The following is a 15,532-nucleotide window of genomic DNA, read 5'->3' as shown; positions in this document are numbered from 1 at the left end:
CCGATATTCTGAAATAACGTAAGGATAAAGACAGAGACAGACTGCATAGGTCCAAAACTGCCAATGATGCTTCCGTTATGCTAGTCGCCAGTCCACCGGTACTCAGTGAGGTGCTTTCGCAGCCCCTGATACCCGCTACCTCAAATTTGCAGGCCTCTACTGAGACCCATTCAGAGTCCGGTATGCTGCGAGATGCTTCTTTGACTGTGGAACCTGCGGATGTCTCTACCTTGGATGGGTCCAGAGCCGCTGTGCAGGCACCGGCTTCTGAGGGTGTATTCAGGCCTACAGATTTGCATTTTAAACAGACGCCATCTGTTTCATCCAGGCCTAAAACTCGACCCATGCCTAGAAAACCGACGTCCAAGCCGCATGCTCAGGCCCATATGCCTAAAAAACAAATGCTTAGAATGGCTGAAGACCTTATTACCTTAATTAGGGGAAGCCAGCCTTCCCCGTCTGAGACCTAGAACTGATTTTCCTTCTGATTTTTCTGATCAGGAATCTGATATTTCTGTTTCTTCTGATTACCAGAATTTGCCCTTGTCTACCTATGAGGATTCTCATGCAGAGGATTCTATTCCCTCTGCTTCCCCTCCAGAAGATTTTTCTTTTGGTGAAACCTTGCACACTATTAGGGAGCATTTCCGCTCGGAAAGCCAGGATTACTCTGACTCCAAAAAGAGGCTTAGGGAATTCTTACTCCTCCCTCAACACAGGCCTTTAGCTATCCATCCTGTTCTGGACAGCATTTCCCCAGACACTTTACCTCCAGCTCCCATAAAACCTGACAGGTATTCCAGAGTACCTGACTCTCACAAGTTCCTCTTCAAGAATTCTACTGCTGATCCAGAGACCATTTCCCAAGGACCAAAGAGCATTAAGGCTACTGCTGCCAAGAACCGTACCTCTTCTGATAGAGATTCTAGAGCCTTGGACAGATGAGGTAAGAAGGTATATACTTCTGCTACTTTGGTCATTAGGGCTTTAAATTGCCAGTTTCATATGTTAAAGTACCAGCAGCATATTATGGGACTGCTTAAACAGAAAATGATGTTGAGTCTTGGCTGTGCTGAACACAAAGAATTACAGGATTTAATGCATTCTGCAGAACAAGTTGGTAAACATTCTTTGCAATGTGATTTTGACTCTTTAGAAGCATCTTGCAGGGCTGCTGTCACTGGGTCTGCACTTAGAAGGCATGCTTGGCTTAAGGAGCAAAACTTGCCAGTTCATGTTAAAGTTAAATTACTGGATGCTCCCTTAAACCAAGACCACCTATTTTGCAACAAAGCAGAATAAATCATCAAAAAGATGGAGGGAAAAGCTAAATCTATGCAAACTGTTAAAGATTTCCTGCAACTACAGCCTCCCAGATTTAGTAGGCATTGGACTTTAAAGAATTAGTCCTTTCCAGCCTCTTCCAGGCCTTTTCAGTCCAAACCCAGGAACAGCAGACCACCTAGGTTACAGTCTCAGGCTATGCACCGGCCTTAGCAGTGGGGGGCTCCCATTTCCAAAGCAGGGAGTAGTAAGACACCCCCCCTACGGAAAAATGGCACAATGGCTTAACCTTAACCCTTCCAAGCCCTGCTCAGCTACCTGCTCCCTTAGGAGGAAAGCTCGCCCTGCATGCAAAAAACTGGGAACTCATTACCCAGGACAAATGGGTTTTGAATATAGTTTCCCAAGGATACAGATTCCACTTCCACACCTTACCAACCCCAAACGGTTGGCCAGACCTACTTCCAAATCAGTGGGCAGAGGCTGTACAGCAGGTTCTCTCTCTTCTACGTATCAGGGCTATTCAACCTGTCCCAGCAGAAGAAAGGGGACAAGGTTTTTATTCAAGACTTTTCCTGGCACCCAGAAAAGACCGCTCCTGGCGTCCTATCCTGGACCTCCCTATTCTAAACACCTTTTTGGTAATCCCAAAATTCAAAATGCTAACACTTCAACAGCTGCATCCTATGCTAGACAACGATGCCTGGTTGGCAACCTTGGACTTAAAGGAAGCTTACCTGCATATTCCAATAAGGGAATCTTGCAGGAAATACCTACACTTCAGGGCAGACTCCATGCACTATCAGTTCTCTGCACTGCCCTTTAGCTTATCTACTGTGCCCAGGGTATTCACAAAGTGCCTAGCTCCAGCCATTGCATTTTGCAGGCAGAGAAATATTCAAATATACCCATACTTGGACGATTGTCTGATTCAGGCAGAAAGCCAGGACTTGCTAGTAAAACATCTGGCATTCGTAAAGAAACTTCTAACCTCACTGGGGTACACCATAAATGAAAAGAAATCCCATCTAGTACCCTGCCAACAGATTGTATTCCTGGGAGCAAGCTTGAACACAACTTCTCAGATGGCTTTCCTCACTCCAGAGAAACAAGTTTATTTGACAACCTATTTCAAACTACTGGCCACAAAGACCCCGCTATCTGCAAGGAAAATTCTGCAAGTCCTGGGGTTCATGGCCTCTTGCATTCTACTAATTCCGTATGCAAGACTGCATATGAGGAAACTACAATGGTATCTAAAAAGCCTATGATGTCAACATTCTCAGGACCTGGAATTAAGGATTCCTATCATTCCTTGTATAAAGACAGAGTTCCTTTGGTGGGCAGAGGCCTGCTACCACAACAAGGGGCTCTGTTTCACTCTACTCCCTGCCGCCCAAACCCTAACAACAGACACATCAGACTATGCATGGGGGGCTCACTTGGCAGGGAAGTGCATTCAGGACAAATAGAACCCAAGACATATGCACCTGCATATCAACCAAAAAGAAATGTTAGCTGTACAGAATTCCCTGACAGCCTTCAAAGACCACATTCTTCCAGGACAATTATTAGTGAAGACAGACAACACCACAGTTATGTGGTACATAAACAAACAGGTGGGAACCCACTCGTACCCTCTCTGCAGACTAACCAAGGCTCTGTGGAACACAGCCTTGGGCTACCAAGTGCACCTACAGGCTCAATTCCTGCCAGGCAAGCTAAATTCTCTGGCAGACGACCTAAGCCGAAATCTCATGGACCCACATGAATGGAAGCTGGAACCAAAGAATACTCAACCTCTTGAGGAACAAATGGGGGACTCCAGAGATGGACCTGTTTGCCTCCCCTCAGAACTACCAATTGGACAAATCCTGCACAAGAACTTCCCACAGTCAAGCTTGGAAAGTGGATGCCCTGTCCTTTACCTGGGAAAGCCTCTAGGTTTATGCCTTTCCCCCTCTGCCTCTCCTTTCGAAGGTTCTGCTAAAGATCAAACAGGACAAGCCAAGGACAATACTGATTACACCAGACTGGCCACTCCAGCACTGGTACCCTCTCTTGCGCAGTATGACACTGCTAGAACCATGGCACCTGTCTCAGACTCCTTCCCTGCTGTCCCAGCAGGCGGGCCGGATTCTGCACCCTCAGCTTCAAACCCTGAACCTTACAGCCTGGCTAATTCCTTGAGATCTCCAATGGCATCCCTCAGTAAGCAGGTGCTAGATGTCGTTCTGGAGGCAAGGAGGCCTAGTACTAGAAAATCCTATACTGAAAAGTGACTGTTCCTGGAGCCAGACTCGGGGGATGGGCACAATGGTGCCCAGCTTACCTCATATACTTCAGTACTTGACAGAAATGCTTCACAAGGGCCTATCCTTCTCATCAATTACAATTCATGCCTCTGCCATTTCAGCACATTGTAATACTGAACCACCCCTCTTCTCTCACCCCCTGCTAAAGCAATTCCTCAGAGGGGCCAAAAATTTAAGACCCCCCCTGAGAGAGCCCCTACTCCAGCCTGGGACCTTAATTTTGTATTGGAAAAGCTCACTCTCCCTCCATTTGAACCAGCTGCAATTGCAGAGTTTAAATTCTTTTCTTGGAAAACAGCCTTCCCTCTAGCCATCACTTCAGCAAGAAGAGTGTCTGAATTTTGCAGGCCCTCATGGCAGTGGAGCCCTTCATTATCTTCCATGCAGACAAGGTTTCCCTCAGGACCAATCCTTCCTTTATGCCCAAGGTGGTGTCTAGTGTGGCCCTAAGTCAGTCCATTCATTTGCCTACCTTTTTCCCAAATCCACAAAACAAAGGAAAATGAATACTGCACTCTTTGGACGTGCTCTAACAACTTAGATTTTATTTGGACAGGACTAAGCCTATCAGAAAATCTGAACAGCTGCTAGTTGGCTTTGCTGCAGAGGCAGAGGGAAGGCCATTTCAAAGCAAACCATTTCAAAATGTATAGCCCATTGCATTCATTTCTGCTTATAAGCACAATGGAAAACCTACCCCACAGGGGATAAGATCACATTCCACCAGGGCAGCATCTACCTCTGCAGCCTTTCTCAGAGGAGTCCCTACCAGGGACATCCTAAAAGCTGCTACCTGGAGCTCTGTACATACCTTCAAGCATTACCACATGCCTATTTTTTCTAAATCCAGAGCTGGTTTTGCCACTGCAGTCCTGCAGGGCTTAATAGCTGGTCCTAATGCTCTCTAACTTCCTCCTCCCTTCCTTAGCTTTGGGAATCAACCCAAATGTGATGACTGCAAAAGTGAAACACGAAGAACATAGTACAATTGTGTACACTTACCATAAATGTAGCTGTTTGAGTGTATTCACTGTTGTAGTCCTGGTTACCCTCCCTCCAGCCCCCTGACTTCTCTTGGGTTCTACCTTTCCTTCTTGTTTGGTGTATTTAAGCTTTCTGGTGTATTTGCTATTTGATGAAGGTGTACCATAACATATAATTGTTTCTCATTGTGGGGGCACCTGACATCTGGGGCAAGAAAAACTGATGTAATGGCATCGGCTGCATGTTTTATACCCCTGACGACCTGACGTCATGGAAGAAGAGACCGCATCTGATGCAGGAATCCAAGACTCTGATATTCAGGCCAGCTGAGGGCTACCTGCAGGCAGATAACCCACATTGACTGCAACAGTGAATACACTCGAGCATCTACATTTATGGTAAGTGTACACAACTACTTTCTGACATCAGTCGTCGGTCTCATGGAGACCTTTCTGTAGGATGTCAACATTACTTGGGGAGTTAATAGCTTCTGTTCATCAGTGAGAGTGGTGAGCTTTGAGCAGCCTATCAGTCGCTGGAGGAATGGTTTCAGCTCAGATTCTGTAGTTTTATTGTGTTTTTATTGCTTATTTTCGCTAGCCTCACTATTCAGAGCATTTTTATTAACTTTGCAACTTATTTGAACTGTTTTTTTAATTCTGTACTGTTTGCACTTTAACTGATCGTTTTGAAGTCTTTTTCAACTGTTGAGGGCTACACACTCAAGTGGGGGATAGCCATTTTTCTGCTTTAAAAGTGTTTGTTTTACTGTATCTGTTTTAATTTTTGAAAAAAAAAACAAAAAAAATATATTTTCTCTCTACTCGTTTTCTGCCTTTCTGTAACCAGTAGAGTCCTGTTTTGAGATTTTGCTGAATTCTGGGCTGTTTTGTAGTTTCTGTGTTGCCCATACCAGACCTTACTAAGATAGAAGGAAACTTCTCTGTTCATCAGAGAGAGTGGTGAGCTTTGAGCAGCCTATCTGTTGCTGGAGGAGTGGTTTCAGCTCAGAATCTGTATTTTATTGGCCATTTTGGGCTATTTCTATCTCTGTCGTCTTTCTGTTTAAAAACCCGTGTTTGCATGGTTTTGTGCATCATGCAGCGCCATTTAACTAGAGCTAAACTATTTCCGGTGTCAGAAAGTCTGCTCTTCTAATTGTCCCTTAGAACTAGCCAGTTTTCTAGTTTTAGCACTCTAAACTGTTTCCTTGTGCTCAGTACTTGTTCAAAACGTGTTGCAAGCACTAAATAATCTACAAATTACTGCAGCAATCAACTTTCCTCACTTGTTAGGAGGAAAACAGTTGCAAGCACTAAATCTACAAATTACTGCAGCAATCAACTTTCCTCACTTGTTAGGAGGAAAGTTTTTAGTACTTAAATTAATAAGCACCTAACCAGGCATGTCTAAGGGTCAGCTCCCAGTATTTTCCCCTGTCCACCTGATGAATCTGGGCATCTTGGGGCAATGTAGCAGTTGCCTAATGTACACTGACAACCCTCTCCTCCTACCACCCAACACTACAACCTGTGAGAGATGCACTTATATAGCCAAACTGAAAGCCAAGCTGTTTCCAGCCAAGACTGTACTAGACAGTCAAGAGGATAAGGTAAACACGTGCACCGAACCACACTCAACACATAGTCCATCAAAACCTACACCACCTAAACCCACACACAGTAAGACAAAACACACATCTACATTTGCGGAGGCTCTCAATAAAAATCTGCCCAAACAACAGAGACCTCCAAAGCTGAAATGCAAGCAACCACCCCCAACCAACACTACCCAAATGACACATAGCCCACAAAATCAGTGTGCCACTCAACCTCAGCCCTTAAGGCAAAACAACATACCCAACACACTAGTCATAGGCGACTATAGTCAGGCACACTGATGTCCCACTCACCAGGCTAAACAAGGAGAAAGTTACTGTTTGTCGTGTGCCAGGATCCGCCACATAATGCAAGCACTCGGGTCACTGCACAACAAGTACAAATATGACTCTGTCATTGTCCATGTTGTTGTGAATGACCTGAAACGTACCTCCCTGGACTACATGAAAAAAGACATGGAGGAGCTCTCGGATCATGTAGCCCAGGCAGGTATGATCCTAGCCTTGAGTAGCATCCTGCCATCACCCAGAATGATACTGTAATACAAGGACAAAAATGATTGACTTCAACAATTGGCTAAGCTTCTGGTGTCATTTTAAGGGGAATCCAGTGTTTGCCTAGGACGACATGATTGACAGACCACGATGCTTTGCCAGAGATGGCCTGCACCTGTCGCCCCTGGGATTCTGGATACTGGCTAAGGCTCTTGCCACACCTGTAGTGCCTTTTTTAGGCAAGGTTCAAATGACAAACTCACCACTGTAGCAGGTATAAGCAAGCAAAATCTGAGGGTAATGGCACTCCATGCTAGAAGTCTAAACCTCAAAATGCACTCACTTGAGGCACTCCTTAAAATGGAGAATGTCGACATCTGTGCAGTAATGGAGACCTGGTTCAAGGCTCTAGAGAACACCCCTGCATTACCAGGCTGTAACTCATACCACACTTTTCGGCCACCTTACCTGGACTGCAACAGTAAAGGAGGAGGCATGTCCATATTCATTAAGGATATCCACACCTCCTGGCTAGTTGCTCAATATAATGCATCCGAAATTATCCAAATGCAGCTAAGACTGGGCAGTACTGCAATCCAGATTGTAGCTTGTTACAGATCCCTGCCATGCATCAGGATGCCCACTCCACGTTTCTTGATATACTGGGTAATAGTAAGGTACAGCCCAATACCCTAACAGTGGACGATTTCAACTACCTCACCATCAACTGGGAAAACTACTCATGTACTTACTCATTTGCTCAACGCTTTCTGGAATTCATAAATTCCAATGCCCTGGATCAGCTTGTCCATACCCCCACCAGGGGCAACATTATCCTGGACCTGGTCATTACCAATATGGGCAACCGATGTTCCACGACAGAGGTCAACTCCTCACTGGTCAGATCTGACGACAAGCAAATCACCCTAGACATAAATATCCCGTCCCCATTAAAGAAACCACCATAAAAAACCTTCTCCAAAGCCAGCTTCTTAAGACAGAAGTGGCAAGCTTCATGACACCCATACAGAAGGAAATTAGAGGTACGACTGCTGAATCCTATACAAATGCACTGAATAAGCACATACACGATTGCATGGATAATGCCATCCCCAACCGAATCAAGACGCTATCCTCCAAAAAAAGGAAGCCAATCTGGTGGTCCCGTGCCATAAACAAACTCTACAACAGAAGGAAGAAGCTGTTACAAAAGAGTAAAATCCCCTGATTGCAGGAACTCCCTGGTCAGCCTCAGTAAGAAGCGGAGATCCCCTCATAAAATCCTCCAAAGCTGTTTACGAAAATAAAATTGCCACTGATTCTAAAGACAACCACAAAGAATTCTAAAGCTGTGTCAAAAATCTCAATGGCGACACTCAAATCTGCTCTGAGCTACAGCACAATGGCACTAGATATACAGAACCAAATGATACTGCCAACATCCTGCCAGATAGGTTCTGTGCAAACTTCACCCCTTACCCCCCGAAGGGCCCATCACTATACTGGAAGAATGCAAAGCCCCTGTAATCACGGCTGCACAAGTAAAGACTGCACTCTCCAAAGCCAAGAACACAGCATCCATAGGACCTGACAACATTCCAAGCTGCATTCTGCACAAACTACAGAATGAACTGGCACCCCACCTAAGTACCATGTTCAATCATAGCCACACTTCAGGCTTTGTGCCTACTGAATGGCACACAGCGACAGTTATCCCACTCTACAAAGGGGGCGCCACCATGGACCTTGGGAACTACCGCCCCATTAGCCTGACTAAGCCTGGTCTGCAAGGCCATGGAACGTATCATCTTGGAGCTTATAAACAAGGACATAGGTAACCTTCAAACTCTGGACCCCACTCAGTTTGGGTTTGTAAAAGGGTAGGTCATGTCTCCTAAACCTGATTGACTTCTTTAAAGCAGTCACCAGAGCTGTGGACGAGGGTAAGGTGGTGCACACAACCTATCTTGACCTCGCCAAGGCTTTCGACAACATCCCCCACTCTGGAATTATAGATAAAATCACTAGACTGGGCATAAATCTCTGTCACAAGACGGGTGGCCAACTGGCTCACTGACAGAACCTACACAGTGAAAGTAGCCGACTCCAAATCCAACTTCAGACCAGTGACAAGTGGAGTGCCACAGGGCTCAGTCCTGAGTCCTCTCCTGTTTGGCATCTACTTCTCAGAAGTCCAGGCTAATACAGCAGGTCTTTGGCTAATGACATTTGCAGACGACTGCAAAACTAGGTGCCATAATAGAATCACCTAATGATGTGGACATTCTACAAAGGGGCCTCACTGAGACTGATGCTTGGTGTCAAAGTCATGGCCTCAAGCTCAGTGAAGAAGTGCATTGTCATCCCCTTTGGGAAAAACACTGTACCCATGAACTACCACGTAAGCGGTAGCCTACTAAACACCAAAAGTGTGATAAGAGACCTTGGGACACAGGTGGACAGTAGTCTCTCCTTTGACATCACCACAGTAGTCAGGAAATCCTTCTACGTGGCACACCTCATCACAAATGGGTTCACCTGTAGAAAAAAAGAGGTCATTGTTCCTCTCTACTCATCCCTCATCAGACCCATTATAGAGTATAACACCCCATTTGGCATGTACCTCCAAGACATCTACAACTAGAAAGGCCACAGAATTACCTCACTAAGTGGATTACCAGCCTCAAACAAATGCCATATGCAGACTGTCTCAAAAAACTCCAGCTCTGCTCTGTTGCTTATCGCCTACTCAGAGGCGACCTCTGCCTAACGTACAAAGCCATGTCAAACCCAGATCTGTTGGACATGCTACACTTAAAGAAACCCCAATCCCTCTGAGCCACACATTCCAGGGGCTTAAACCTTGCCACCACAATAAACAGAACATGCTGGAGGGATAGATTCCTGTCCCAGAGACTTCCCATGTTCTGGAACAGACTACACATTCATGTCAAGCAAAGCTCCTCATTAGCCCTCTTTAAGAAAAATCTCGACAATTGGATGGGAAATAGGAAATTCACCCCGGGGATCACGTCTTTGGCTCTGCTAGACAGGGGCCCAGGAAAATAACTTTCTTGGGTGGTGAAAGCCAGGAAACTTTTTTGGCTAGGCTTATATAGGCCCCAGGGCCAATAGCCTAGTACCCATCTATGAACCTATGAATGGCCTGTCTTATCTCAGAGAAGAAAGTTATGTCCTTACCATAGCATTAACTCTGAATGCGGAAGTTTATCCTTGTCAGCTTACCTCTTTACCCCTGTCTCTGTGCAGACATGATCTGGAGGATTCTTAGTGGTAGCTGTATTCTTTCTGATTCTTCTACATAACAGAGTTTTGGAGTAGAAGCTAGCTGGTAGGGTATTATGGGTAAAAGAAGAGGGGCTTGTAGTTTGCCAAAGTTTCACACTGGTTGACGAGTTAACATTATGGTAAGTGTATAACTGTAGCATTTGTTTGGTGAAGTGCACTGTTCTTGTTGGCTGGTTTTTCCAGAGAAGGTGAATTGTTCACTACAATGATATCCATGTAATATTTTAATTTATTTAAGGAGAAACTGTTTATATAAAGATTTTTAGAAGCAAGTCTGGCATTCTGGAAGCTAAAGGCAGTTACATTAACTGCATATGTGACCATCCTGATTTCAGTGAGGTAGTGTGTTTTAGAGCTACTGCTGCAGTTAGATGCTACTGGCATACTTCATTCTGAGCTGATGCTGATGTCTGCTTACTGCAAGATGCACTGTGATAGTCATGTGACTGCTTAGCATGCCTGTGCATTCTGTTGGAGGGAAATGCTTCCAGAGGGCTGTGATGTTGAAACTTGGTGCTAATTGTCATGGTCCAAGACCAGTAAGACATTTCATCTGTCTAGGAAGGGTTGGATACAGTGGGACTTGACTTGCATGTCTACATTGCGTCTTAAAAGGCCTGATGACTTTTAATGATTTTTTCCCCTTTTCTCTGCAGGATTTGCACACAAACAGTCCTCGCTACAGCAAAGGATCTTATAATGACTTCAGCTATGTAACCAGCTTCCGGAATGAAGGGATTGTTATGCGGAAGGGTGAGCACTTGGGGGAATTCAATCTGGGCTCAACAATTGTGCTCATCTTCGAGGCCCCAAAAGATTTTGCTTTCAGTTTGAAATCTGGACAGAAGATTAGATTTGGGGAGGCCCTAGGGTCCATGTGACTTAAATGTTTGCCAGTCAGCAGTAGAGAATAGTGAAGGCATATCTGAAAGCAGCAGGAAACTACTGTTCTTAAACAAGACCTGTGCAGGAAACATCATTTTATGCAGGTGAAAGAGATTGGTGCTGTCTGTAGCACTGCCGTGTATGAATGAATTGAGGATAAGAAAGTATCCTCTTATTCTGCTAGTGGGAGGCCATACAGCTTGTGTTACAGAAGGTGATTTTGGATCAGCAGGTCATTCTCTGTATAGTTCCATCTGGGTCTGATGAGGGGGTCAGGCTGTACTTCTGGGAAGCCTATGTCAATGGGGAAGGACTGTAGCACTGAAACTGCATAAGGAAATTGTGTGAAATGTCATCCATCATTGGTGGAAGCAGTCACTTGGAATTTGAATGTTTCACTGCATCTGCATTTGACAGAAATATTTTGTACCCATTCTGAGTTCTGTGAATCTCAAAAAAAAATATTTTGGGGGAAAACCTGTCTCAGTTTGATAGTTTTCTGCCTGAAATGGAGTTCATGGGGAGTTTGTTTGGGAGGAGGAGCACTGGCTTTTGGCATGATGCTAAATGTCACTGAGCATACTGCTGCCTGCTGTAAGGAATTGCTGTTTTGTGAAAAGCTGCAACAGGACATCTTGAACACTGGGGGTGGGTCCTCTTTTGTGACTCTTCACCAACATAATTTTAGTCAGTGTACTGTATTAGGACATTCTGTAGTCCTCCCTGTTTTTGAGAAGTGGGATAACTTTAACGGTGCCGTTAAGGCACGTGTCGTGGTACATGTTAAATGGTTAATAGAAGGGTGTGAGTTCCCTCCTCTTCCTCCCCCTATCTTTTCTGGTTTAGCCATTTAGAGCTGCACTCATTTTACCCTACAGCCATGGCTGTCTTTCCCAGCTGCAGTTCACAGTTCCATGTTACATAGACCTGCCACTGCAAAATCTTCTAATAAGAGGTTTGTTGCGTGGACCTATGACATTTAAAAGAAGTGTAAATGTTCAGTATCCTTTGTCACTTGCTGATTTTTGCATAGGCTTCTCATGCAGTATTCCTGACTTTGTGGTCTTTCAGGCAGTGGACTTCACCTCCCTCCTGACATGGGTATGTTCCCACATATGAGCCATTGGAGAGAGAGATATACAGTGGCTGATGGATTTCATTGCAGCACTAGAACCATGCCTCACATATGCAATTTTGCATACTAGTCTGTACCTGCAAACCTTAGCATACTGTTTGAGGTATTTTAAGTGTTTTATTTCTTCTCGCTGGTCAGAAATGTTTTAACAATTGTTGCAGAAATTAAATGAATAAACATGCAGTGGTTGCTATCTATGATGATTAAGCTATATTTGGAATGCTGGTGTTGTGTAATGTTTGGTCAACATTTGAGTGTTTTGGCAAAGTTTTGGATTACCAACAGTTCATGGACACAGCTGTTGCTTTGTCACATGTGATGTACTTTGTTTTTAACACTGACTTGTAAACTGGCCAACTCAGAATAAAGAGAAAAGGTGACTTTTTAATTTTTTACCTTTATCTTCAGATTTGTGCAACCTTGGATGAAGAATTACATTGAACTGTAGAGAGAAGTTTCTTTTCCTTGAACCTCATCTCTGTGTGATGTTTATGGTTACAGTATGTGTTTATGCTGGCCACCTTTATATGTTTCATTTACTGTAGATAACAAACATAAGTTCCAATTTAGCAAGGCTCACCATTTTCATTGTGAATCTTTTTTTCTCCCCACTGAAAAATTTAAATACGTTTTTCTTTCATGAGGACAATCAGTATGAATTACAATTCTCTCTTCTGTCTTTTTGTATTAGACTCCCATCTGTTTCAGGTTGTCTTTTCGGCTTTTACTACATACAGCTGAAGTGGCTTGGTTGGCTGCTCTGCAAGATGATAACATAAACAACAGTCTAAACAAATGAGACAGTAAAATCCTCTACAAAAAAGTTGCATTATTCTAGTTCTTCCATTTAGTTTGAGCCAGATTACTTAACACCATTAGCAAAGTCCATGGCATGTCATTTGGATATTAGGTCCAAATCTTGTCTGGAGCCTTGTGTCAGTTGATGGACGTGGCCACTTGCCCAAGGGCCTGCAGTTTTCCACTGGCACTGGGATGTACAGATGATGTTATATGGGAGAGAAACACTCCTACCATGAGCATACAGCCAAAATTAAAAACACAATACTTTCCTACACAGAAAGTAGCATCCAGACAAAAGTACATTGCCCACTTTAAACATGTAACTACTTTTCGAATATCTTCCTGTTAGGGGCAGCCCCCTCACTTTGACTAAAGACAACTATCCTAAATGGTTCGTGCGCTTAAGAGGTGAGTGGTTAGGCATCACATTCCACAGCACTGCAAGGTTTTTTAACTGCATACATCTGCAGTTTGATATTACATATATTCACACGCTGTTGCCCAAGCCACATGTGTATTGACTCTCCCATTCTGAATGCAGATGTCGGCCCTGTAGTGACTTCCTCTTCCCATGATGCTCATTGTCAGTTATGTAGATGTGCACAATGATCCCGCATTTTCAAAGGATGCTGAATCAGGAGGGCAGTTTTACAGGTGTGCCTTGTGTAGGTAGGATGCTGTGGCTTCACCCGTCCAGTCTCACTCAGTCATTGCTGTCAGGTGATGGGGTGAAGCCATCCATATTTTCTTTCTTTCCAGGCTGAGAAATGTCAAGCTGAAAGAAAGAAGAAACTCTTTTTTTTTTTGTTACACAAAGAGACCTGAACTCTTGAACATCTGAAAAATAAATCCACAAGCAGATGTGCAGAGTAGCATCCCTGTTGAGTGAGAAGTCCTTGGTTATCTGGAGCTAAAGTAGGTGTTTGTGTAAATGATTGACCTCATCCGAAGATCTCAGGCAGCAGGGTGGTTTCAAGGGTGGCATCAATACATTGAGCACCACACTTTGTTTTCTAATATTGCCATGGAAAGAAGGTGTTCTTTCCTTACTGCTAGGAATAGTTCATAATGATGCTATTTACTTATGAAAAGTTGAGTGTGGCTTTTTACACTGTGGAGTTTAAAACTCAAAATATTAGCGGAAATTAATTGCTGGAGGAAAATTAATTATTTGAAGAAAACTGTCAGAAGTACCAATGGTTCATATGATGGGGGGGGGAGGTATTCAGATCCTGAGAGGAAGAAGAGACCTTATTTGAAGCCTTCCAATGAATATAAGGCCCCTAAGAAAAATCTTGCAAACTGGCAAATGATTGAAGGTTTGTGATGATCTGTAATGGCTAAAAGACACATTTTAATACATACTGTAGCCCTATATTTGGTGATGTCAAAACTTAGGGGATCAGGGCAACTGAAAGTATTAAAGCCTTCATTGTTGTCCCAAAAGACAAACCATGCCCATGTTGAATAATCTGCAGACTCCTGACACTGACTGCATCATTACAGTGTAGGATAAGTACACGGGAAGCATCGGTTATGTTTTCTTTAAATGGCAGTGGAGAATATGAAGCCCTTAAGGTACAGTTGGTTGCCAATACAATGAGAACTGCATGAAGTAACAAAATGTAAAGCTACATAATGGTTGCACTGATTCAGTTTGAAATATATTATTTTAACTTCTAACTGGCATACTAATTTCCACAGCAAAGTGCTGAATATATTTTACATATTTATTGTTTTAAACTGTGAAGCTAACAGCGCATCTGAATTTTATATTAGGAGGAGCTTTGGACTTGTTTTAATACTTTGACCAGCTTTATTAACTTCTTTAAGATATTTTTGTTGCATGAAGAATGTCACAACTTTTGCTATTTCTGTCGTTATTTTAAATGATTGCTGCAGGTTAGTAATTACTACTGAAAGAAAATTTATAAATAATAAGGCCAGACATTACATGTGTGATGTACTGAACTAATTTCTGTTCTTGGGATGAGCTTCATATATCTTTTTCACTCAAAGTACTTAAACTATTTTAAATATGGGGAGATACAATGTTGTCTGTCTTTGTTCGATTCACCTGTGGGTTGTTCAGTCCGATCTCAGCACTGACTAAGAAGACTTTGTTCCAGAGCTCCAAATACTCCCAATAATCCTCTTCACACCACCTCAACACCTCAGATCTAGTATTTGCTGTAAAAGATTTCATACACGTCATCAAGGGCTCCATTTTCATGTTGGCTTGCCAATGCCAAGCCTTCATATACTTTATTAATTCGTCCCTATAAATTTTAAACTACTTTCTTTAAGATAGAGTAGTTTCTTCTACAGTTAAAGTTTCTAACTTAAAAACACGTAGGTTTCTTAGATAAGTTAGGTTATACTAGAGTTTTTTTAATTTATACACTCTCTTTATAGGTAGTTTAGATCATTATTTAGTAATATTTACTAGACAGTGTTTTTCCTACTACATTTTTTTTGTTGTAGTGTGTCTAGCTAATTTATCAACAGAGTCCAGTATATCTGAGATCCAAGGTTTTAAAAAATGTTCAGTGTGGCCATAATCTACCACCATAAAACCCTCACCAGAAGTGTGTCTACTGCCAGGGGCAGAGCAGTTGAGACTTCTTGTCAGGCTTGCACTTCATTCAGCTCTAGGGCTTTTCAACAGAGGAAAGAAATTGATAGTTAAGGGGCTTTTGCCTGTTG

General features: G+C 43.3%; 1 protein-coding gene across 2 annotated transcripts in view; it reads left to right on the top strand.

Moving 5' to 3' along the window:
* The window catches only part of PISD (phosphatidylserine decarboxylase), a 318,298-nt gene extending 305,885 nt beyond the window's left edge, over positions 1-12,413 (top strand). For both annotated transcript variants that reach the window (XM_044068852.1, XM_044068853.1), the window contains one exon: positions 10,662-12,413. In XM_044068852.1, the coding sequence (XP_043924787.1) occupies positions 10,662-10,886 (225 nt within the window). In that variant the 3' untranslated portion in view covers positions 10,887-12,413. The remainder of the gene's footprint in view (positions 1-10,661) is intronic.
* The last annotated feature ends 3,119 nt before the right edge of the window (positions 12,414-15,532 follow it).

This window comes from Protopterus annectens, chromosome 4.part0 (assembly GCF_019279795.1).
Source record: "Protopterus annectens isolate FY-2018-M chromosome 4.part0, PAN1.0, whole genome shotgun sequence".
In the NCBI taxonomy this organism is placed as follows: domain Eukaryota; kingdom Metazoa; phylum Chordata; order Ceratodontiformes; family Protopteridae; genus Protopterus; species Protopterus annectens.
Note: the sequence above shows the minus strand (reverse complement) of the source record. Positions and strands in the feature narration are given on the sequence as shown.